At 53.1% G+C, this 23,412-nt stretch overlaps 1 protein-coding gene across 2 annotated transcripts in view; it reads right to left on the bottom strand.

Moving 5' to 3' along the window:
- Positions 1-752: 752 nt before the first annotated feature.
- Smad3 (SMAD family member 3) overlaps positions 753-23,412 on the bottom strand; it is a 109,592-nt gene continuing 86,932 nt past the window's right edge. Inside the window, exons 3-9 of one of the 2 annotated variants that reach the window (XM_076850988.2) lie at positions 23,277-23,408; positions 21,914-21,988; positions 19,010-19,060; positions 11,703-11,915; positions 9,828-9,965; positions 7,521-7,665; positions 753-5,163 (exon numbers count right to left, since the gene is read on the bottom strand). In XM_076850988.2, the coding sequence (XP_076707103.1) occupies positions 5,040-5,163; positions 7,521-7,665; positions 9,828-9,965; positions 11,703-11,915; positions 19,010-19,060; positions 21,914-21,988; positions 23,277-23,408 (878 nt within the window). In that variant the 3' untranslated portion in view covers positions 753-5,039. Of the gene's footprint in view, positions 5,164-7,520; positions 7,666-9,827; positions 9,966-11,702; positions 11,916-19,009; positions 19,061-21,913; positions 21,989-22,544; positions 22,555-23,276; positions 23,409-23,412 lie in introns of those variants that run through there. The other variant, XM_076850989.2, reaches the window with a different exon arrangement.

Raw genomic sequence — 23,412 nt, 5'->3', positions numbered from 1 at the left:
TTTGCTGCAGTTCACAGAGGACAAGTCTGCAAGCCCCTTGGTGCCCTTGCTGTGAAATGGCCTTCCTGGACTCTGGTAAGGTCCTAAGGTGGACTGCTGCAGAAGAGGTCACACTTGGGGATGATTCTGGCCCCATCTCTTCCTCTGCCCTCCAAATTCTGCTTATTCAAATTCATATTTAGACAAGGAAGAGAATTTGAAATCTCTTTTTCCTTGGGAGTTTAGAATTCAAAGTGCATTCTCATAGATGCTAACAGTCATTTGAGCAGAAAGCATGGCAACCCCGTTACTTGTGAATATGAAACTACCTGTGTGTCGATGGGAAGGGAAGTCTGGCAGCATTTAAGACACAGTGACAGTGCGGAAGAGGCAGAGTGGAAAGGACTAACAGAAGCGTGGGGTGCAGGGCTGGAGGCGATGGCTTCAGTCATGGCCAGGGGCCCTGCAGGTACCAGGGAAGTTAATCCAGATGCCACAGGGTCTCCTGCTGTCTCTCAAAAGACTGGCAGGCCCTAGTAATGCCCTCAGTGAGTGAATGAGGGCAGCTGGGATTATCTGAGGACCACCTGGCACATGGGTGGTCAAAGTACATCTGGGTTTGCAGACATTTCCCTCTGATTGCCCTGGATGCTGAGGCCCCCAGGACCTCAGTGGGCTCTGTGAAGTCTTCTCTTCACCCGGAGACAGCAGCAAGAATCAGACTGAGCTCCTGGCCTAGGAGCTTTTCAATGAAAAGTTTATTAGAAGGGCACTTACAAGAGGAAGGGAAGGGGAATGGACACGGATCTTTAACAATAGGGGTACAATGCTTAGAACAGGTGCTCTGCTTTTAAGATACAAAACTTAGAAAAATCTAAAACACTATAAATAGGTACATGCTTTTTACAAAGATATTAAAAGGTCAGGCTGGCTGAATAGTGAAGGTAATCAACATCCTCCACATTCTCGTCTTCACTCCGACACATGCCAACACAGGAGTCCAGAACAGCCTTTTGGCAGTGGCAGCAGTGCAGGCCTCCTGGTTAAAAGTGGCTCCCTCTCTGGGTGGCGTCTTTACCCCAGGATACCTGTGGAGGGCCTAGATTTGACTCAGAGCTGCCTGATTTTACACACTGTCACTTGTGCAGCCAGCCTCACTTGGAGTTCTAGATGCTGAGCCAAAAAAGCCACTACAGTCCTCAAGGCACCAACATTCAGAACTGGCTGTACCCAACTCTTCCAGCCACTGACCTCAGAAGGGAGAGGCCTTCGCAACTGTCTTAAAAAATTAAATAGTTATCTGTCTGAATGGTTTTAAGAAATTATTACATAAATATAAAAACACCAGAATGCTAGAGTATCCATTATTTCTGCATTAAAAAAACAAAAATCAATTACAGAATCACTGAGAATTTCTCACTCCAGTTTTCCCAAGAGGTGAGTTTCTTTTACATGACAGCTGTGTTTCTGAAGAGGTGCCTGTGTACCAAGTCGTCCCCACTGACTGACACCTCCCATCAGGGGTGCTACATCGTCATGGTGACCCACATTCTCTTGAGTATGTTTCCTGCATTCCATCCACTCCAGGAAGTGGCCGATGCTTCCTTAAGACGGGGATGGACAATGTGAAGACTGTTACTTGAAGGGGTCCTACGGGGGAGCGTTGATGCCACAAAAAGAAAAATGGCACAACCTAGCTGTGCTAAGGTTTTCTTCTAGTAAAAATGAGACACATGTACATTCTGAGAAAACACCCAACTCTAGCCACTTAAAGCACACTGTAAGAAACAGTGTCTGGAGCCAAGCTTGTGCCACCTCTGGCTGCTAGTGGCTCCCTAGGTAAACAGTCCTGCGAGCAGCCTGCAGAGTCCTTTCCCAGCCTCTCCTTTTGAAGACTAGAGGGCACAATCATGAAGCCTCAGAAATGGCAGGTGGGGCTGAGAATGACAGCTCCCTGGACAACTTATGTCCATGCACAACATGCACACACTACTTAAAGAAAACCTTCCTGTGGTTTGAGTAAAGGCATTCAGCCCTGGACTAGGTCCAGACTCTAGGAAGCCAAAGGGAGATGGAGAAAAACAGACTAAGCACACAATATGTGCTACAGCTCATTTCAATACATTAACAATGATTTAAAAAAATAACTACGGTCAATTTAAAAAAAAAAAAAAAAACAGACCACATCAGGACAATGGGAAAGTCTGCCAGCAGCATTGCCCTCATGTGTGTTCTTCCCAAGAGTCAGAGTCCCTGCTCCTGACTCCAGGCTAGTCATAGGTGTCAGGTCCTCCACAGCCTGCCAAGAAGGTGGCCAGCTGAGATGATGCGCCAGCACAGGCCTGTAGTCCAAACCGGCTGGGGCAGCTACCTGCGTGTGCACTGGAGGGTCTGTTACTGAATTAAGTGAGGAAGCAGAGAGCATTGGGGAAGGAAAGGTGCTAAAAGCTGGCTCCTTGGGAGTGCTGCAGACACCGGATGCAGCTGAGGGGCAGCACGTGAGGTCATGTTGCCTGAGCAAACTACACTTAAAACTGCTGTCGGGCAGCCCTTCCCATGCCTCTGAAACTGCCCTGGTTTTCCTCTTGCCTCTTTCAGCTGTCCTTTTAAAAAAGTTTTTAAAATGTATAAATGTCATTCATATAAGACTTAAAACTAAGAAAACTAGTTTTGTGACTTAAGAAGGACACTAATATTACACATGCCCAAAGGACCTATTTGTGTTCCAGGATGGGAAAGGTACCATTCCCTGACATCCAAAAATGACCAAATTTATTTTCACGGATGTTAAAGGTACATCTGCCTACAATTTCCTCACATATCCTCTGGTGGTCTCTTAAGGAAAAGGGTCAAGAAAACAGCTTTTGGAAAAAAACACAAAACTCAAAACTTCATGCCAATTAGAAGCATCCATCAGATCTGAGCATTGAGGGTTCTAAGACACCCTCCAAAATGCAGCCAATTATGACCAGCACATCACCAAGATTGTGTTACACCTGAAGCTGTCCCCAAGCACCTGGAGGACAACTGTGCCATAGGAAGCTCTTACGTAATAGGTGAGGAGTGCGAGCCTCAGAAACCACTTCCTGCAGCTTGCATGCGAGGGGCTGTGATTGCTCCAGCAGAAGCCAAAATGGAATATTCCTGCCCCGAGTTCTGAGCTGACCAGGAGCATGAAGGCACACACGGGAGGTTCAGAAGGCCTTGTGTGTGTGTGTAGCAGTCTACAGACCACTTTTAGCCAAGCACAAATTCCATACCCACAGCATTTGCACCTGTCTGAGGAAGTGAGAGGGTTTGTGTTATCTCTGGGTTCTGTCAACACCCTTGTGGAAAGACTCACACAAATGAGCAAGGTGTTCATTCCATCTCTTCCTGTGTCCTCAGAAGGTGTAGGGAGCAGCTCTCCTAGATGGGAATCTCAAGACCACAGCTGCAGGGGCACTGGCTCCTGCAGGTGAGATGCCAGGAAGTCCCCGACATCTTCAAGGAACATGAGGAATTTCATCACATTTATGGTTTATGACCTGCCAAAAGTATACACTTTATTCCCTTCACCTAGAATAAGACAGGACTTCCATAGGAAATCCCCTCCCCCCCTTTTTTTTCCTGGTATGAATTCATGCAAAAATGTGGATAAGTCATTTCATATAAAAACAGCAGCAAAGAATAAAGTACCAATTGCAGGTGGCAATCCTGTGTCTGCTGTATTCTGCAAAAGGCCAGTAAAAGAATCAGTTTCGTTTTTTCTTTTTCCAGTTGAAATAATGTATACTAGTTTTCTACCTAATTGCCCTTGGGTGCTGTACTTAACACACAGTATCACTGCAATAGTTGTTACCCAGGGTCCTCTGCCACAAGCTACATAATATCACGTCCCAGGGCGAAGATGACAGATCTCTTTGCACCAAGCCTGCAATTTTCAAAGGTATAAGAAAATCTTAATAGCCCTTTTCATTTGCCTATGTTAGCCTGAGATTTTTCCCTTCTGGTAAATTTACTTCTGTAAATTTCAGCTTCCAAAAGTGCTGGCAGGTGTCTCAACAGAACCTGGAAAAGCTTCACCTTGGGAGAGAAGTAGTTGTTGGGTCCCAGTCTGCTTTCCCAGTCGATATGCCTACCCAGGAATTTTTGTTTTTTAATATAAAACAAACATTTAAAAGAGCATATGATAAAGTTGGTTTAATTAATGCAACCGACTATGTAAACCAACACAGCCGAATGCATCAGAATACGGCGCGAGAAGACCAGGGATGCACTCGTAGTGCTGCCTCAGCCCAAATGCCACTACATCCAACTGCCCTTTGCTTCATGTGAACACTTAATGTCATTCAAATCTCTTTGAGATTAATGTGATAATAGAAACTATACATTGCATACGCACTGAGACTCAGCAGATCTTCCCACTTTTCCAAGTGAGGAAGGGCAAAAAAGTTTTTAAAGAAGAGATGGGTCTCATCAACTTTTCCCAGGGTCCAACAGGAGCACATTCTGCCGAACCTGCTTGCTCACACCAATCAGTGTGTTCTGAGAGGGGAGCCAGCCGGGCAAGCCCCTCCCCACGCGCAGTCAGCTCATCAGGTGCCCACTGCCAGCATGGTGGGGTGCGGCTGGGAATGCTCTATCCGAGAGGCTCTTAATCAAAAGTGCCAGAGAACTGGAACACTCTTCCAAGATGAATTCCACACCAAGCCCTGGGCAGAGAGGCTTTCCTGTTGGACTGTGACATCCCAGATCTCATTAAAAAAGGAGGTGGCTGCAGGAAGGGGCAGGTGGTGAAACACTACCTGTTGGCACAAGCCACTGGAGCAGAAGCCATTTCTTGCCCTTCATGCTGGAGCCTAGGGCATATATGTTCAGCAGGTACAACTGTTCATAAAATCCATCACTGGGTTTGCTTCTGTGCTTTGGAAAACAAGCTGGTGCCACCTTGGTTGAGAGAGAAGATTTTCTTCCTTGACAAGAACGGGTTGAGGAGAGTTCTGATTTTCTCCTTTCTCCTCCATGGCCATTTTCCCAAGCCCGCCCTCCCCTCCCCTTCCTCTTCACTCCCAGGGTCTCTAAGACACGCTGGAACAGCGGATGCTGGGGGAGCCCATCTGGGTGAGAACCTTGTCAAGCCACTGCAAAGGCCCATTCAGGTGCAGCTCAATCCAGCAGGGGGTGCTGGTCACTGTCTGTCTCCTGCAGGAACAGGGAAAGGGGGGACTTAAAAAAAAGTCCACAGGGATACAAATACAAGTCAGAACATCTTTTTCTGCTTTGGTGACAAGTTAAACTTCTCCAACCAGGGAGGACTCAGTAACTCAGGTTTTTCTTTAGGGGAGAAGGAGGCCTTAAAGTGTTACACATGTAAGGTCAATTCCAGGGTACCCCAGAGGCTCACCAGTTACTGTGACAGGCCCCCCACTAGAGGACCTCCAGCCTGAGCAAAGGTCCCCCTGGCTCCCATCTGTGCCAGCTGGGCACCTGCAGCTCCCGGTCTCCAGACCAGGCCCAGCCCCAACAGGCTGCAGTGACGTGTGTCTGTCTGGTGGAGGGGTGTTTTGTATGAAGTGTCGACTGAGTCCACATGCCTTCAGTTCCCAATGTGCTGATATAATTCCCATCTACGGCCTTATTTTGGAAAATCTTACGAGTAGAGCTAGCCATGAAACAATTACTGGAAAAAACCAAGGCACGCCACACGTTTCTTTTCCCCAAAGCACTTTGTCTAAATTCAGGCTGGCGGATGACGCAGCTCATAGGCGAAGTCCCAAAGGCCTCTGCTGAGCAGAGGCTATCTGCTGAGGCTGGAGGTATGGGTGCCAGCTGGAGGTAAGAGGACTCGGTCCTGCTTTCGGCCTCCTCACAGACACGGTCTGAAACCTTACTCTCCTTGGCCCAGGAGGCAGGAGGACAAAGCTGTTCTGGGAAGGGGCCGCACCCGTCCGTTGGGCTGTGGTGCGTGCTGCCAGGCGGCGGTGACGCAGTGGGCCGCACAGGACTGGGAGTGCTGGCAGAACGTCCTGCACAGTGATACAGTGCCCCCAGGGAAAGGCTTCCGCCACCACGGAGCCTCTGCCTGGCCCTCAGCTGGAGGACCATGGTGCCAACCACATCAGGTCCACTGTCCTGAGGGCCACCCTCCTTGCTTGTTGGGCTTCACCTGAGACAGGCCTGCAACCTGGCCCTGGGGTGTCTGCTTGGTCAAGGGCACCTGAGTGTGGTCCCTGGGTTAGAATCTGGGTATAAGAAGAGCCAGTGGACTTCCCCTGGCTCTTTTCCATTTGGGTCCATCTTTAAATATTTCCCTTTCCCACTAAAAACATTAATTTTCTAACCTTTCACTCTCATTCCCTAAGTGATCTTAGCCAGGGCTGAAAGGTTCGATAAAACATTTCTCCAACGGGACCTCTGGGCCTGGGCTAATCTCTCTAGTTCTTCATAACATGGTCATAAGTCCTCCCAAGGGCTGACAACCTCACCCCCTTGGTTGTTCCCTGGATTTCACAAAGACTGCAGGGATGAAGGTGCGGTGTTCCCTGGCACTCTGGGGCAGACTCAGAAGAACAGCAGCTAAAATACGGTAACTGGAGGAGGTGGATTTTACAGAGCAAAACCCTCTAATGAGAATCTGACTTTCCATAAGTCATGCTCATCAGGATTTCATTATAAACCGTGGCTCAGAGCCAGCACTGAAATGGGTTTGGCTGGGGTGCAGAATGACTGCAAAACAAAGTAGATTCCAAACATCTGGAAAAATGAAGAGAAGGGAGAGTAGCTTGCAAGGCGCTGGCTCCAGCTGACGTGTGGCACCTCTGCGTCTGTGCTCGGGAGCCGGGGGCTGGGCAGGGTGTGCAGCAGGGGGCACGCAGCCCAGCCTGTCAGGAAACCCCTGCCAGGTGAGGGGGGAGAAGGGGCTGGATTCCCGGGAAACCCAACTCGGGATGGTCTGGGGGACTCGAGTAAGCAGAGTAGGCCGACCTGTTAATCAGTACCATATTCAGACCTGTATGTAGGATTCTTAAAAATTACGTCCATGCACAGTAAACTCTTGTAACCATGCAGATCTCCTCCCTCCTTCCTTGATTCTCCTAGATGTTCAGAGTCACCAGCGTCCCCAAATTCAGAGAGGGAGCCACAGGTGGGAGACCCTTGGGTGAAGGAAACCATCTGCCCCAAGGACTGAGGATGAGTGGCCACGGCACAGCTCTAGGCTCAGCTTCCCACTGATGAAGTGACTTCAGGCAAGTCATTCGTCCTCCCTAGGCCTTAGCTCCCTCATCTGTGCAACAGGGACGATGCCTGTGTCCTCACCCAGGGTTGTGGAAAGGACAAAATGGGACATGTCTGTTGACAGCACTTGAGAAACTGCTCAGTGCAAGGCCAGTGCTGTCCTGCTCTTCCGGTTGTCTAGGAATGTCTCTGCCCCTCCCGCCCGCCGGGCTGTGGCCTCCCTGATCTGTGGTCTCTGCTCTGGGGCGTGACATCTGGCCTTGCTCATCTCCAAGGAGCCTCTGCTCTGCTGTTCTGGGTTGCCCGTGTTGGTCCCCACTGACCTGTACTCTGCTCCCCAGCCTTTGACGAAGCTCATGCGGATGGTGCACATTCGAGTCAACTGGTAGACAGCCTCGAAGCCCTGGTTGACAGACTGAGCCAAGAGGGCAGCGAACTCCTGGTTGTTGAAGATCTTCAGGTTGCATCCTGCCCAAAACGACAGTGCCGCTGGGAACAGAGGCCTGTACACGCCCGCTGCTCCCCTCCTGCCTAAAGCAATCCCCGGATCACTCGGCTCAAGTGGCACCTGGTCGTCTGAGGCATTAGCCGCATACTCCATGCTTGGCACCATGCCACAGATGGGCCTACCCAGTGCCTCCTCTCGAATCTGTCACCACCTCACTGAGGATGTGCAGCTGATGTGCAGGAGGGAAAATCAAAGGCTGGCCCACAAGCTCCGCCCCCTCCAGCTGTGGGCATGCTGAGGACCCAGGGCATAGTTTGGAGAGGCAAAGGGGCCAAGGCCTTCCAGGGAAAAGAGAGGAAAGGGATCTGAGCCTAGATGCCCATGCCGTCCCGGGCATGATCACCCCCCTGGGCACTGGGGCTCTCACGTTGGTGGAGGAGCAGGGCGGCCAGCAGAAAGGCCAGCTGAAAGCTGCGGGACCTGACACCCCGTAGGAAGCTCAGCAGAAGGTCGAGGCACTGTCCACCTAGACTCTTCTGACGGATCTGCCTCATTCTGGGGCCAGGAAAGGGGAGAGATCTGGGTCACACTTTGGCCTCTGGGCACAGACTGGGTCGAGGTGACATTCCCAGCAAAGTGAAGGTGTGTGTCTAATTCTCCAGACAGTAAAACTAGAGACAGGCACAAATAAAGTTTAAAATAAACCTCCCACTGCCTGAGTGCCAAGAATGCGTCAACCAGAAAAATAAAGACCAACGCACATGCCAGAATAACCGAAAGGTGAGGCGAGGTGACACCTAGGAGTGGGCCAGCACCCGATCTTGCTGCATGTCTCTGGGCCAGTCACCTTCTCTTTGGAACCTTGTGTCTCTAAAATGGGGGGGTCATTGGAGGTTGTCCCTGTTGTCATGTTCTGTGAGCTGACAGGGTCCTCACCAAAAAGATGGGGGAGGCCAGGGAAGGAGTGGGCAGAATGCCAGGAATGTCACCGATCTTCCTCTCCTTCCCCTTCTCCAGGGGACATGTGCTGGATCAGGGCTGAAACTGCTCTCCAGCCCCCATCCCCATCCCCACCACCCTGCAGAGCTGAAAAACAGAAGAGCACTAGGTGAGAGTCAGCTAGGCTTAGGCTCATCCAGCTTGGCTCCTTCCTAGCTGTGTGTCCTTGGGCAGTTGGCTTAACCCCTCTGAACTTATTTCCTTAACTGCCTTATTAGTAGAGCCAGAGTAACTGGAGAAGATTAAATGAGATCAGATATAAAAATGCACTCTGTAAATGCAACCACAAAAATGCTCGGGAAGTGGGCCACTGTTAAAATTTCAGGTTTTCTGCATTGTAAGTGTATCTTGCTCAGGTCCACTGTCATCTCCTACTCAGCAAGCAGGAAGTGACGTGCCACCCATGTACCATGGGCAATGACCTGGCCCAGGCCACATGCTCTAGTAGCCAGTCACAGCCCACAGTCTATTGGTGCCTGCAGTGTGAGAAGTGGGCTTGGGGTGGGCTTCCACTGGGATATTTGAAGTAAAGAGGCCTTGGGACGGGACAGGGGGCAGAGCAGCCTCCTACCTGACCTTGCTGTCCAAACTCCACCCTGTCTAAACCATCTTACAGGGTGTCGCCTCACACACATGCTTGGGGTCCGGGTAGATTCATCAGCCTCGCTGAGAAAACCCTCAACAGTTCCACAGGATAAAACCGAAACTTTCCTCCCATCTTCCCACAGCCTGGTCCCACCAAGTTCTTCAAACATTTCCTTCTTTTACACAACCCCTCCTCCAATCAGAGTGTCCCCTAAGTGTCCTGCCTTGCATCACCTCCATGCCTCTGCCTGCAATGCCCTCCGGGGATCCATGCCACCACCCCGAGCCTATCCCAATGGTTAAACCACCCTCTCCCCAGGTGCTGGGCACCCCACCCCGCATTAGACTCTTCTGTCTCTATCATACACACCTCGCAGGTCTGCAGACAGGTAGCCCAGGGGAAAGGCACATGAACCCAATGCTGCCTCTGCTCCCTGGAGGAGCAGGGAGAGCACAGGAAGACGCGGGCATGGAGAGAACCCAGCCAAACGCCTCCATGCTGAAGGGCGGACCCCGATGAGGAAACACGGCTGGAAAGAGGGACTCCCCAGCACCCTGGATGTGCCATCAAGGTGGGCACCACACTGGGGAGGCTTACCTGGTGGGATCTTGCAGACGGTGGCTGGATGCCAACCGTAACGCTGGTTACAGTTGGGAGACTGGACGAAGATGGCGCTGTCGCTGAGGCACTCTGCGAAGACCTCCCCTCCGATGTAGTAGAGCCGCACGCCTCGCCCTGGAGATGTGGGGAGATGGATCAGGAGCCTGTGCCCACACTGCAGCCCCAGGGCCAGTGGAGATTGGCAAAGAGGACAGAGCTGCAGTGGCTGCCCCAAGGGACTGCCAGCTCCCTTCACCATGGGACCCAGAGCCCAACTTGAAACCCAAGTAGGGAAATCACAAGTGACACTGGATTTCTAAAGGGGGGGAGGCAGAGAAATAAGAGCCCGTGATAGCCTCAGTGACAGTTCCTGCCACTGGCTAGCCATAGGTCTCAGTCACATTACCCCACCTGGGGGCTGAGCTCCTCTAGAAAATGGGTAGAGACGTCACTCTCAACAGCTGCTGTGTGACATACTGCAAGTGCCTGGTGAGTGACAGCTGCTGTCCCCCCTCTGACCACACCACCACTCTGCTCCCTCCCTGCCCCAAGATTCAGAGGGTCACTCGTAAACCTGCCAGGCTCCTGAGGCAGCAGACCCTGTGGGAGCCCTCTGCTGCAGGAATGGTGTGACGCCATCCCTCCTGGCGTGTTTCTGAAGGAGACCACAGGGTCACATCATTTACTTTTCCTTCATCTCTTAAATCCACTCCAGATGGACAGAAATTATTTTTAAATTGCTTCTGCAGTTCCAACAGTTAGATAAACACTCCGACAAGGAGCTCTCTGCTCAGCCAGGGGATGCGCCCTTATGCACGGGAAATTCTCTGCTCCGCTCCTGAGGAAGAGGCCCAGAGAGCCAGAAACGCAGCCAGGTTTTCCAGGCCCAACGGCAAGTGGGTGGAAACCAGGCGACCGACCTGTATACCATTCCATGTCCCTGTTCCTGCCTCTAATCCCCACCACTCCCATTTCCTCTCATCTGGGTCCTATAGGACTGTGTGCTGGGGCCCAGAGTCCACAAGGAAGGGCAAGAGCACAAGGAAGGCAGCCGGGATGGGAGTGGAGAGATCCGGACCAAGAGACCGCATGCCCTAGCCCGCGGCCTGCAAGCTCTTCTCTCCACCACAGGAACCTCTTTTCAAGCCAATCTGAGAGAGCTCAGAGGAAGCCAGCAAGAGCAGAGGTACCTGGGGCAGGTGGGGACAATGGCCCCTGCCAAGCTCCTGAGTTTGTCCCCAGAGCCTCTTGGCCAGCCCTTGGGGCTTCAGGATGATGGCTGACTTCTGGGGGGCAGCAGTCTGTGACCCTGGATGGTAAAACCACGACTGTCCTTAGCGTAACCTCCCAAGGGAACCAAGACCATGCGGCTGCGTCTTCCCTGAAGCCACAATGCTCCTCTCCTGGTGCCGGAACGCAGCACACTAGTAGCTGTATTTGAGTTGTGGACATTTCTTGTCTTTGAGCCTTTTTGAAATTATCTAGAATATTCACATAAGAAATTTAACCAATGAAAAGACCCTCCTCCAATAGTGACCACCCACTTATCAACCTGCTGTACTCAAGGGGTATTGATTGAAAGACTCGTACAGACTTCCCACAGACTTCCCTTCCTTGTCCCCTAAACGAGGTGTTCTCCTCCTTGGCTTCTGAGTTTTCAGAGATTATCTGCACCTCTGGGTGGAAGTGAACTGAACTCCAAGGAGACTGAACCCTAGCTGTCTGGCCTCTAAATGGAGCAAGAGGATCTGGGGGCCAGGATGGATGAGTGAGTCCTATCCCCACATCCCAGCAGGAGGCTGAGCACAGCCAGGGGAGGCGTGCAGAGGCCGCTCTGGGCCAGAGGTGGGGACAGCATGGCCACCCCATTACCGATGTGCCTCCGCGTGAGCTCCACGGCAGCGTTCCTGTTGACGTTGGACAGCAGGCCTAGGCAGAAGCGCTCAGAGTTGGAGGGGTCAGTGAAGCCGTCCACCGTCATGGATGGCTGCGAGGCATGGAATGTCTCCCCGACACGCTGGTTCAGCTCGTAGTAGGAGATGGAGCACCAGAAGGCTGGCTCGCAGTAGGTGACTGGCTGCAGGTCTGCAGAGACAGAAGCCTCAGGTCAGGGCCTCAGGCCCCCTGCTCCCAGGGCCATCTGGTTATTTGGGGTGTATCTTTATGAGCTCCCCTGTGAGCATCCTGATGATCCAACCCGGCCCTGAGGCCCAGCGCCCACCCTCCTCCCTTGCTTTAGCCCTTTGGCTCTGATGGGAGAAGCAAGATGGCTGGCTGTGCCCGGGTCCCAGCGCTGGCCTGAGAACCCCACCCACTGTCTGTCTGGCAACTTGTGGAATCCAACAGTTCTTGAAAGGTGCCAAGCCTTAGAGAAAAATCAGAAGCAGTGCTGCCCACAGGGAAGAGCCTGGGTGACCCCTGCCTACAGAGAGGCCCTGAGCTTCAGGAGTCCAGGCACACAGTCCCTTCTATGGGTAAAGGGACCTGAAGAAGAGATGCAGACCATTGCCAGCCCTGCCCGGCACATACTCAGAAAGTGCCTGCTGGAGGATCAGGCCACCCCCAGACTGGGTTCCTCGGCCTCAGCACCACTGACATTTGGGGCCAGACTGCTGTTTGGAGGAAGGGGGCCCCACATGTCACAAGGTGTTTAGTGTCCTTCTGGCCCTACCCGTGAGGTGCCAGTACCATACATCCCCTCCCCCTCCCAAGAGGTGACAATAAAAAATGTCTCCAGGCACTGCCACCAGCTGCTTTGCAAGGGGTAAAACTGCCCTGGATGATTGGCCAGGTCACGGAGCAGCGCAGGCCCTCTCTCTGAGCCCCAGTTCCCACCGTGCCTTGGTCTGGGTACAGAAGCCTCTTTACCACCAGGGCTGTGAGTGGGTGTGCCAAGCTAGCTCACGGAGGGGCAGGCACATGTCAGGCCTGTGATGCGAGGTGTCAAGAATTGCCTACCCTCCACCTCTGGAGTGGCAGAGCACCCTTGCCCTTCTAGGCAGGGAGCAAGGGAAGATGAGGTTGAAGGCAGAGGTCTAAGCTGCCTCACGGGGAAGGGAGGAATGACGAGGCAGGGGTAGCTGTGGCCTGTGCCCTGGCTCCTGAGGTCGGGCTGAGACACATCAGCCATATCCGGCTCTGGCTTTGCTTGATGCTTCAGCATTCCAATGAGATAAGCGATATTCTAAACACTGTGGTCACTAAAATGTAAGCTATGTTGCTTTGGAAACTTCAAAAAGGAAAGAAATCCAAGTGCAATCCAAGCATGCAAAGTGGTCAGGCAACACGTCAGGACTTCTGGCTGCCCAGGTGCAGGCTCTGCTGACCTTGCTGTGTGAACTTGGGCACGTGACTGCCCTCTGTGGCCTCAGTTTCCTAGTCTGTACAATGGCTAATGCACCAGAAGACACCCGCAGCAAACTATCTAGGTCACTGTGCTTCTGGCAGGGGTCAGCCTGAATAGGCAGCTTTGGCTGATCTGGGCCAAACTTGGCTTGCTCAGCAACGTGGAGAACAGCACACAGGCCTCACCTCCAAGGCATAAAGCCCTGCCCAGAATTCCCCGGGGCCTGGTACAGGTAAAAAGAGACCAAGCTAGGTTCCCAGAGACAGGGACACACCACAGCCAAAACGAGCAGGCAGTGTATCCCCTGCAGAACATGGTCCCAAACCAGGCTCCGGGAAGTGTGGGCTTGGGGAGTCTGAGTCCAAGAGGCCCTCCAAGCAGATCTGAGCCCTTCAAGTTGCTGACACACACTGGACACATCAGTAGGAAGATTCTGGTTTGGGGAAGTGGTGTCCTTAGACCAGTGTCAAAGTTTTGAGGGTTTCCATTTTAAAAAGTGCTATTTGATCAGGAGCAGGGCAGAGCCAGAGCCATGGTCCTGCCATGTGCTTGCTTTTCTCTGAAAACAACTGAAAGATGCCCCTGCCTTCCATCCCCCGCTCCCATCAGCTCCCAGCTGCTTCCTAAAGGCAATTCTGCAAGAGAAGCCACGGACACAAAAGTATGGCCACAGCCTCTGGGTTCTTCCTTCAATGGAACTTTCTTTTTTAAAATATATATTGCCCTTGTTTCTTTTTCACCAAAGGCTTTATCCACATCATGCTAAGTATGAGAAATACAAAGTCTGGACTCTGGAAAGGAAAAAGCTATGACTGGGATAACCATAAAGTTACTTATAGTCACTGAAAGAACACTAGGCCCTGAGCTTCCTAGCAGCCAAAGTGAAAAGAGAACATAACCTGTTACATGGCTCTGGTTGACAAATGCACAATGCTTACTAGTTCCCCAAGGAAAACAAAACTTGTCCTGGCATGAAATCTTAAAGGTCATCTCTCAGGGGTAGGTGGCAATCCCTCTCCCATACCAAACAAGCGAGCAGGCCCTGGTTTCAAGAGTTTAGATGCAGAAGCAGTTCTACATGTAAGACACTATTGGAAGGCTCCTCTGGGAAAATACCTATGAGGGGGTTCAGTGATGTCCCCCTTGGAGAGCAGTTTTGCTTCTCCAGCCAAGGAGAAGCCTAGAGTGGTAGAGGAAGTCATGTGTCAAGGCCTTGACTTCAAGCAGCCCTGCTCACAGCCACATTGCCTCATCTGTGAACCTCCCTTCCCAGAGCAGAGGTGACCGGGATGCAAGACCCTCCAGCTCCAGCCACCCTGCCGCCACCCCCCGTGAAGTGTCAGCCAGACTTCTCGGGTAGCATGGGGCACGGCGCTTAATTCTCAGCTGCCCCCCTGCCAGGCTAACACGTTGGCTGGCTTCAGGTTTGAGCCTTGTTCCAAGCTGGCATAGACGTTCTGTTTTGTTTAAGGAAAAGAAAACAGAATAAAACCCAGAAGGCAACACTCGATTAAGGGATGCCTATTAAAAACATGTGCGAAAGATTCAGATCCGGTAAAGGGAAAGGTGGGGGAGGGGCAGGGAGTTAACTCTCCATTGCAGGGGAAAGCTGCAAATGGGCAACAATCGGGCCAGCTGGCACCACAGGCTCAAGGTCAAAACAAGTGGACTGGCCACGTCTGGGTCTCCTCACCTGCAGAAGACAGCTCTGCCTCCGTCCAGGAGAGTCCACAATCCAGTCCCACACCCATCCTTCTGCACCTCCCACTCTGCTGTTCCCTCTCCCTGGACCGCCCTTCCCCTCCGTCTGCACGGACCTGACCTGGAAGGCCCAGTGTGCCTGAAACACTCCCTCCATGCGGAGTGTCCCAGCCTCCTGGGTAAGGATTCGGCTGCATAGTGGGTTAGTGCCCTGCAGGCCCAGGCCAGCTATGTCCCCAGCATCCAGGGCAGCAATTCTGACCTCTCTCCAAGGATCAGAGCAACAACCAATTGTGCACAGAAAGAATCCCGCGTTCTTGATCCTGCAACCCAACTACCACCATTCCTGGTGGTAAAGTCTAAGCCAGACTCTGGGGGGCGGGTGACTTCCTGCCATCACGTGGCCTGCATGTGATTTCGCAAGCTTAGGGAAGACTGGAGCCAGAGGCGGCCCTAGGGAAACGGCTTGTGCAGCAGCATGAGGACACCTGGCACCAGGTCATTGTGACCTGGACCCCTGTCCTTTTCTCCAGGGCTGGTGGCCTTCCACTTTCCAGCAGCCCTGCCACCCACCCCTGCCTCTGTCTCCTGGCAGAGAGGAAGGCTCACTCTGCCTGCGGCACTCTGGGAAACCATCCCCTCCTTAGACTCCAGCTCGACCTCTCCCAGGACACTCCCTGGGACCTCCTTTTCCTCAGTCAAGCCGCTCCCTAAATGTCTCACTTTAACTCAGGGAACGACTTACTCACCCGGCAGGACCCAGCGCGTTACCTTTCTCCTCTCCCTCCATCTCCATTTGCCCCAATCCTACCGACCCAAATGCCCAGGAAACTCCAGGTGACTCACCAAGCACATCACGTACTCAGAGAAACGTCACCTGCTCCTGTCCCTTTCCCTGCAAAACAAAGCTCCTGGGCTCCAGATGCCCAGCGGGGCCTCCCCTGCCTGGGGGCTCCTCCTCCAGTCACCAGGCCACGGCTCCTTGCCAGAAGTGGCTTTACTGTGGCAGGACACTCAGTCTTCCCCAGACCTAAGCCCAGGACCCATGCCTGGAGGGGGAGGAAATCAAAGAGGCCGGAAGTCCTTTCATCCTTGTTGTATAATAATTTTGTAATAATTTCTTTAAAGGACATACTGAGGTCCAGGTCACAGACGCATCCGGCCTCCTGCCTGGGGAGGAGACCCCACTCGTCTCAGTGCACACTGGCCACTGCAGCCTGTGGATCCAGGCTCCAGACCGGCTCACAAACACCCGCCCCTGCCAGCCGCGTTTCCCTAAAGCATGCATCCCTCCCAGCTGCCTCGCAGCAGTGGCTGCCCCCTGGCCTTTGTGCTTCTCCTCCAGTAATTCCCCCCAGCAGTTCCACTGTGGAGGGTGATAACCCCCCCACCATCTGGAGCCCACCACCAACTTCATTCTGTAGGCAGGAGGCCAAGGGGACATCACAAGCCCTTTCAGCCTCATCTTTCCCAAGTCCCCCAGTGTGCCACCCAGCACAGGGCCAGTTGTCCTTGAACACGTCCTGCCCTCCCATCTGAAGTTCTCTCCCTCCTTTTGGCCTCATAGTAGCCACCTGTCCTTCAAGTTCATGCTCACATGTGTCACATGGCTCAAGTGGTCCTAGCCCATCACATTTTCCTCCCGGCACACACAATCCCCTTCCTCTGCACTTGCTCCCTTGGCACCTGGAGCAAGGTATCACAGGTAAACATGGATCCCTGGCCACCCCAGCAGGCTGTGAATGCCCAAATGTCGCCCCCACTCTGGACTCCAGCATTCATGAACACTAAGGACTTGGCAAATGCTGAGGATAGGATGTTCCTGGTCGGACATCCCCACGAAGGGCCTGATGTTGACCTCTGAACGCTCCCAGTACTTTCATCTGCATTTACCTCTTGTTTTATAATTAATTATAATCCCAACTTATCAATCCCAACAAGGCCATTGACCTTGACAACAGGGTCTAGGATTCTCCCTCTGGTCCCCCCACCTGGACAGGCACATGGTGACCAGACGGAAGTACCTGGGGAATGAACGAGGAAGACAGGCAAGCTGGCAGGGCTCCTACCCGGGGGGCCATAGCCGGTTGCCTGTCCCTTCTGGAACCTTATTCTCTGAGTGAGGCAGGTGGGGACAGCTGGTCCAAATGGCCCAGCAAGGCAGAGTCCTGCTGCCGTGGTGGACATGCTATGGATCAAAGAGGATCCCGGATGAATGAGTCCACCCTATTCTATGGTATCCTAATTTATAAAATTAAAAGTTAAGAGTATGCCTCAGAGTTGTTATGAAGATTAACACTCATGAAGCAGTTGAATAGCAATAAGCAGAAGTTCTCAGGAAATGCCAGCCATCGTCACCATCACCCTCACCTCCCCCCTTCCCACTGTGGTGCCTCGAATCTGTGACAGCTCTCAGGTAGGTTCTGAATGGCAAAGTGGGCGTAGGGACTCGTCCAGCAGAGAGGAGGCTGGGCCTGCCAGCACCGGCGTCTCGCCCTGGTCCTGCTCTTGACTTGCTGGCTGACTCGTCCCGATTCAGACCTTCCTGGCAGGCGAGTAACTAGGCCAGTATGAGTGGCTTCCACGCTCCACGGGCCAGCTCAGGGATGTTCCTGCCTTTGTCAGAAATGACCTAAGAATCATCCACTCTCAGATAAGCATGTGAAGAAGGGGCAAGGGTCCAAGCTTGACTCACCCCTCATCCTAGACCCCATGATCTAAGGGTGGTTCCTGCTGACTGCCACCTGGGACAGCTTGCTAAACGGCTGAGCTGGGCAGTGGCCACCTCCAACCTGCCCTGTGACCTCTGGTTTCAAAGCCAAGTGCTGACCCCAGAGTCTGTTGGCTGAATGTGCTGCCTTGACCATAGCAGGGAGAACAGAATATACATCTAAACCAGCTCATCTCAAAAGCTGAAAGCCAGAGTTAAGCGTGCAGTCATGGCCTTTAGTTTCTCGAGTGTCCCCATGGCTTCGGGCCTCCTGAGTTTGTTTTTAAGAACTCAGTCCTTTCCTATCAGGAACATGACCTTCCCTCTGCAAAGCCCAGTGCTCACAGTGAGATGTTAAAACAGATCCCCCAAAGTCACATGTCACTCTGCCCACATGGTAGCTTGTTTAAAGTGCTCCCAAGCACCTCCCAATATTCCAAATGATGAATTTTATCTGACACTCTCGGTCAAGGTCTGAAAACAAGCGGGCCCCAAAGCCAGTCCAGTGCACTCTGATTCACCACATGTGGACATTAACCATTGCTCTTCCTGAGCCACAGAGTAAGTTCCAGCAACCAAGCTTCAGACGAAACCCAAATCACATTTTCTAACACTACCAGCTCAGAAGACCAGAAACTCTCCTCCATAAAAATGACACAGACATTTCCTTTGTTTTGAGCCCGTCAAAATAGGCTCCACGCTGAAGCCACAAGGACTCCAGAAGCCTGTCCCAGCCTGGAGAACTGAAGGACACTGCCGGGGCTGGCAGAGTGACACTTAGAAACACTGAGCCAGAAGCCCAACAATCCAGGGGTGCTGGAGAAGTGAGGGGCCAGCTGCTCAAAAACATCATGAGGTAACGCAGAGTGGTAAACTAGGCATCTAAATATGGAAACACGTTCGCACAACCACAGAGAAGACAGGAAGGCACGAGTACATACATGCTGGATCCCAGACAGCTGGCTGGTGGGATCATGGGCACAACCCCCCACCCCTGCTTATACGTTGCTGTTTTAATAAAAAGATAAATCATAGCAAGATGAAGTATTCAGATAAAGTCCACATGCGTGTATCTGAAGCAAGTCCGTGAACGCCTGTGGGTAGAGTTGCACAGCGGCCGTGGCTTTGCACCAAACCACACGTATGTGCTTGGCTCACCACAGACCCTCGTCTCCTGGGCCTAAGCTCCGGGGGATTTTCATTCACTCACGTCTGACTGCCGCTCAGGTGAAATACAAACCCGGCACATGGTTGCCTTTTCTGCCACCACTGTCTCAGGTTTCCCCGTTCTGAGGTGACCCGAGTCACTATAACCAGAAACCTGAGCGGCTGAGCTGGGCAGATGGTGGGGTGAGGGGCTGGGAGCCCCACCTTCAGTGTAGCAGCCAGGGGGGGTTCCAGGCGTGGGACAGAGATACTTACCCAGGTTATTGTGTGCTGGGGACATCGGATTTGGGGACAGATTTGGAGAACCTGAAAGGTGAGACACAGTGATAAGACTTCATAAAAGATCCTATGGGGAGAGCCCAGACTGAGCGCCAAGTCCCAGAAGGTGACCTGACCTCATGCCCTGGCCCATACTGCCCGCCCTGGGCCCCAGTCTCTCCACTGGTGGAGCGAGGGTTGATGGGGTGAGGATCTCAGAGGCCTCCTCCACACAGATGGTTTTAGGACCCTACCCAGTGCTCCAGCACTGCCGCACTGCCTTCCCAACTAGGGTAGGTGGCATCTTTTTCTTCAGCTTACATGACCTTCCTGTTACCTATGCTTCCAGGAAAATAAGAGGAGCCTAAGCCCCGCCCACAGCCCCAGGTGGTGGAAGGCTGGCCTCCCACCCCAGGTGACCCAGGCATCCCCAGTTCTGCTCTCAGTCCTTTATGCTCAGGAAATACCAATCTTAGGACACTGACAGGTCCTGCCTAAAATCCTGAGCTCGATTGACCTTCTGTGCAAGACAGGAGAGTGCGCGGGTAGGGAAAGTCCAGTTCCTCCTAATTCATACTCTGATTTTTTTCTCCATCCCAGAGCCCCCTTCAAAGAAATCCAGTCGCTGCCCCTTCACAGAGCACCGTCCTGCTTGTCCCCTTTGTTCCTGTATGGTTGAGGCGACAGGAGTTATTGATTTCTTAATATCCCTGGGGGATAGATTTCCAGCCCCCCTGAACCAGGCCTGGAGGCTGTCCTTGCACCTGGCCTCAAGCACATGCTTCCTCAAGCTGCCTCTAGAGGTCTTTTATTTCAACCCAATGAGCTGTACCTCCTCCAGGGCAAGGGATGAGCCACAGGGGTCTTCTCCAGGGTGGTACCTAATCCAAATGAGACACTGAACAAATCACTGGAAGATCAACATTTCAAAGTCAGTCATGGGGTTTGGACACACCACCATGTACCAGCCGTGTGACTTTGGCAAAGTCCCTTAACCTTCTAAGACTTCATGTTCCCTGGGTGTGAAGTAGGGATAATATCATCTACTGGGTGACATGTAAACATGGAGATCGTGCACATCAAAATGCTCATGCCATGATTGGCACACCGTAGGCACTTAATAAATGTTCATTTCTAATTTGTGGTGGTCTGAAGACTGTGGGACCTTCTCACTGCTCTGAGGGGTGCCCACGCTGGCCAGGGGAGACCCATGGTGAACAGGTAACCTGCTGGCCTGAGACACTGCCACGCCTCACACGGGAGGGAAGTCAAGCCCTGAGCAACTGAACTGGGACCCAAATGGGGAACTCTGAGGAAGAAGAGAGAATAAATAGGAGCCCTCTACCCAACCATGCACAGGCTGGCCCGGGGCCACAAAAGCTAATGTCACCTTTAGATACATCACCATAGTACCGTGTGGGCAGAGGAGAGAAAAAAAGAAGGACCACAGAAAGCGGGCAGAAGGGAAGAGAAACCAGGAAGGAGAGGGTACACACACGCTGCCCTTCCCATCTACATCCCTCCCCTCTGAGCTCTGTTTACCAGAGTAATCATTCTACAGATAGGGAGAGCAGCGAACGGGGAGGAGAGAAAGCAGAGTGACAAGAAACCGAGCAGCTGGAGAGAGACCGCTTAGCTGGCCCACTTCCCATGCCAACCTTTAATAGCTGCAAGCCTGCAGCGGTCACTTGGCATGGAATGCAGGAAGGTCTTCAGTGCACTCCAGCTGGGTCCACATGGTCAGCCACTCACCAGGGTGGGTGTGTGTCGGAGCTGAGTTCAACCCCTAAGTGCCACAACACCCAGGCTGGATTTCAGCGACTAGGTTTACAACACATTTGTGAGCCCGTTTCATTCTTTGGGGAATTGCACAATCCCTTCTGGGCTGTGTGCAGGGGCAGGTGGCTCCGCCGTGTCTAGCAGCTCTGTGTGTACAAGGCATGCCCGCCACCATCGGAATGGAACATCTGCTGGGCTCTCTCCTCCTCCTCACCCAGCCACACACAACACCGCACACATTCTATGTGGCAGCTGGGGTTCAGTTCAAGAAGCTGCTGGTTTGCGGCCAATTGGGTCCCATAACGAATGACGTGAGAAACATCTGGAGATGTGGCAGGAGAGAGCTAGGCTGGATCCCTCCTGGCAGGAGCACTGTGATCACATTTGACCACCATAAAAAATAGCTGCTTCTGCAGCCGTTGGAGATCTTTTTCTCTACCCAGGCTGCCTCTCCTTGCTTCTCACCTGAACGGTTCCGGTGTCTTAGCCCGGCTTCCACCCTACTGCCAGCAACATCTCACTGAGGCACGGGCCTGCATAAGGCCTTCAGCAGCCCCCATCAGCCCTGGGCTGCGGGCCAAGTGCTCTGCCTGGCTGGAAGATCTGCAGCTTGAAGCCCACATGACTGGCCCTCTGTCATCCTCTCTGGACGGAGCATGCCAGCCCTACTGAGCAACCTGGGCTGGATATCCCTGGACTCAGACCGCGCTGAGCTCTCACTGTCCCTAGAATGCACCAGGCTCTCCCATTCAGGACCCCTACAAGTCTGCCTGGTGCACCTTTTGCCCACCCGGATGGCATGGCTAATGCCTATGCATTACCAAGACTCAACTCAGCAAAAAGTCTACAGTACAAGGTACACTTCCTTCCCTGACCAGGTTAAGTGGCCTATTTTGTGCCCTAGCTGACACATTGTGTCTTCCATCCGGGCATATATGAGACAGCCTAGTAACTGCTGACCAACTTCTCCATCTCCAATGATGTGTAAGCTGAGCATTTGCCACATAGTGGTTACTCTATAAACACTGGCTAGAGAGGAGGGAGCGAAGGGTGGTGGGGAGGGGAAGGGCGGGCAGGACGAGCCACTCTGCTGAGACTGTGAGTACGCCTCCACCAACTGACCTGCGTCCATGCTGTGGTTCATCTGGTGGTCGCTGGTCTCTCCATCTTCACTCAGGTAGCCAGGGGGTGGGGTCTCTGGAATCAGAAGTTAGGTGGCCCATTAAATGGTTTGCACAGCTTGGCCCTGGTACACCATTTGCAAATACATCAAGCGTTCACGTTGCTACCCAGAATGGGGTGCTGGAGGAACATGGCCTAGGAGTGAAGGTGGCCACTCCTGGATTCTGCCTGCTCCGCCTGTCTGGACCAGACACAGCACGCCGCCGGACTCCCAAGCCTGAAATGCCTGTTCCTAGAGCTGCTGCCAGACTAACTTCTGCCTGTTCTTCAAGGTCAGGATAACCCCACGCCCTCTGGGGAGGCTTCTGGACTTGCCTCAGCCTCCCCCATCTCTGGCCTCTGGAGAGCTGCGCCCTCAAGCCCGCCCCTTGGCCCCTGCATCGTCCCCTGCAGACCGCTGCTGTCTGTATTTGTTGTCTCTAGGGATGCGGCTCAGCGCCCCAGGGAGGCTGCAGTTGGACAGTGTCAGAGACTGTGCTCTCCATTTCTCTCACACTCCTCCAGACCCTGCTTTAGCCTCCAAGGTCTGCCAGCCCAGGAAGGAGACGACTTACTCCCAGACCAGAGCTACCTGCAAGGATCTGAAAGGGCTGGATAGGGGGCCTCTCCCACCCGCTCTGACCCGAGCACACAGGCTGGGCCACGCTCAGCCAGTGAGCTAAGCCAGAGTGAGAGCCACGTCCAAATTAGACCGCTCTAAAAGGAGCGCAGCTGGATGACTGCCCCAGCAAGCAAAAGTCGCTGTGGCTGGCCCAAGGGTGGCCAAGTACAATTCCCCAGGACGCCAAGAGTGCTGGTGATTCACACATTATTTGCATGTCAATGAGGGGCTTCTCAAAACATTTGCATTCTTTGACAGGGGAGCCCTTTTCTCCCAGCAGGCAGAGTAAAAACTCCAACTCTGCCTCAGCTCCCACCCAGGCTCTAACCCTTCCCAGGTCTGAAGCCCAGGCTACTTCCAGGGCCCTGGGCTCCCCTACTCCGCAGTCCCCACTGCCTGCACGCCAGCCCTGGCCTACGGACCTGCGTGAGGGAGGCCGAGAAACACAGTGCTGCTATTTCCGCTTCCAAAATAAATGAGTGCACTGAGGCTGGGCGGAAGGGTCATGCTGCCCCTCGTGCCAAGAAAAGCATCATTAGCCAGCGGGGAGCTGAGGCCACAGGTCCTCTCCCGGCAGGGATGCGGGTCTGTCAGGGGCCCAGGGCCTGCGTTTTGCACAGATAGAGAGGACAGGGAGTGGGGGGAACAGAGCAGGCCTGGGGCCACCCTGCCTCCCCAGCCTGCCCCCACCCCTCTGAATACCTGGAATATTGCTCTGGGGCTCGATGCCGGCAGGGAAGTTGGTGTTCTCAGGGATGGAATGGCTGTAGTCGTCCAGCGGGGGGAACTCGGCCGGGATCTCTGTGTGCCGTGGCACCAGCACAGGAGGTAGAACTGT

The sequence above is a fragment of the Callospermophilus lateralis genome, chromosome 3 (assembly GCF_048772815.1).
Source record: "Callospermophilus lateralis isolate mCalLat2 chromosome 3, mCalLat2.hap1, whole genome shotgun sequence".
Taxonomy (NCBI): Eukaryota; Metazoa; Chordata; class Mammalia; order Rodentia; family Sciuridae; genus Callospermophilus; species Callospermophilus lateralis.
The sequence above is the reverse complement of the archived record's forward strand: the minus strand, read 5'-3'. Positions and strand labels throughout refer to the sequence as shown.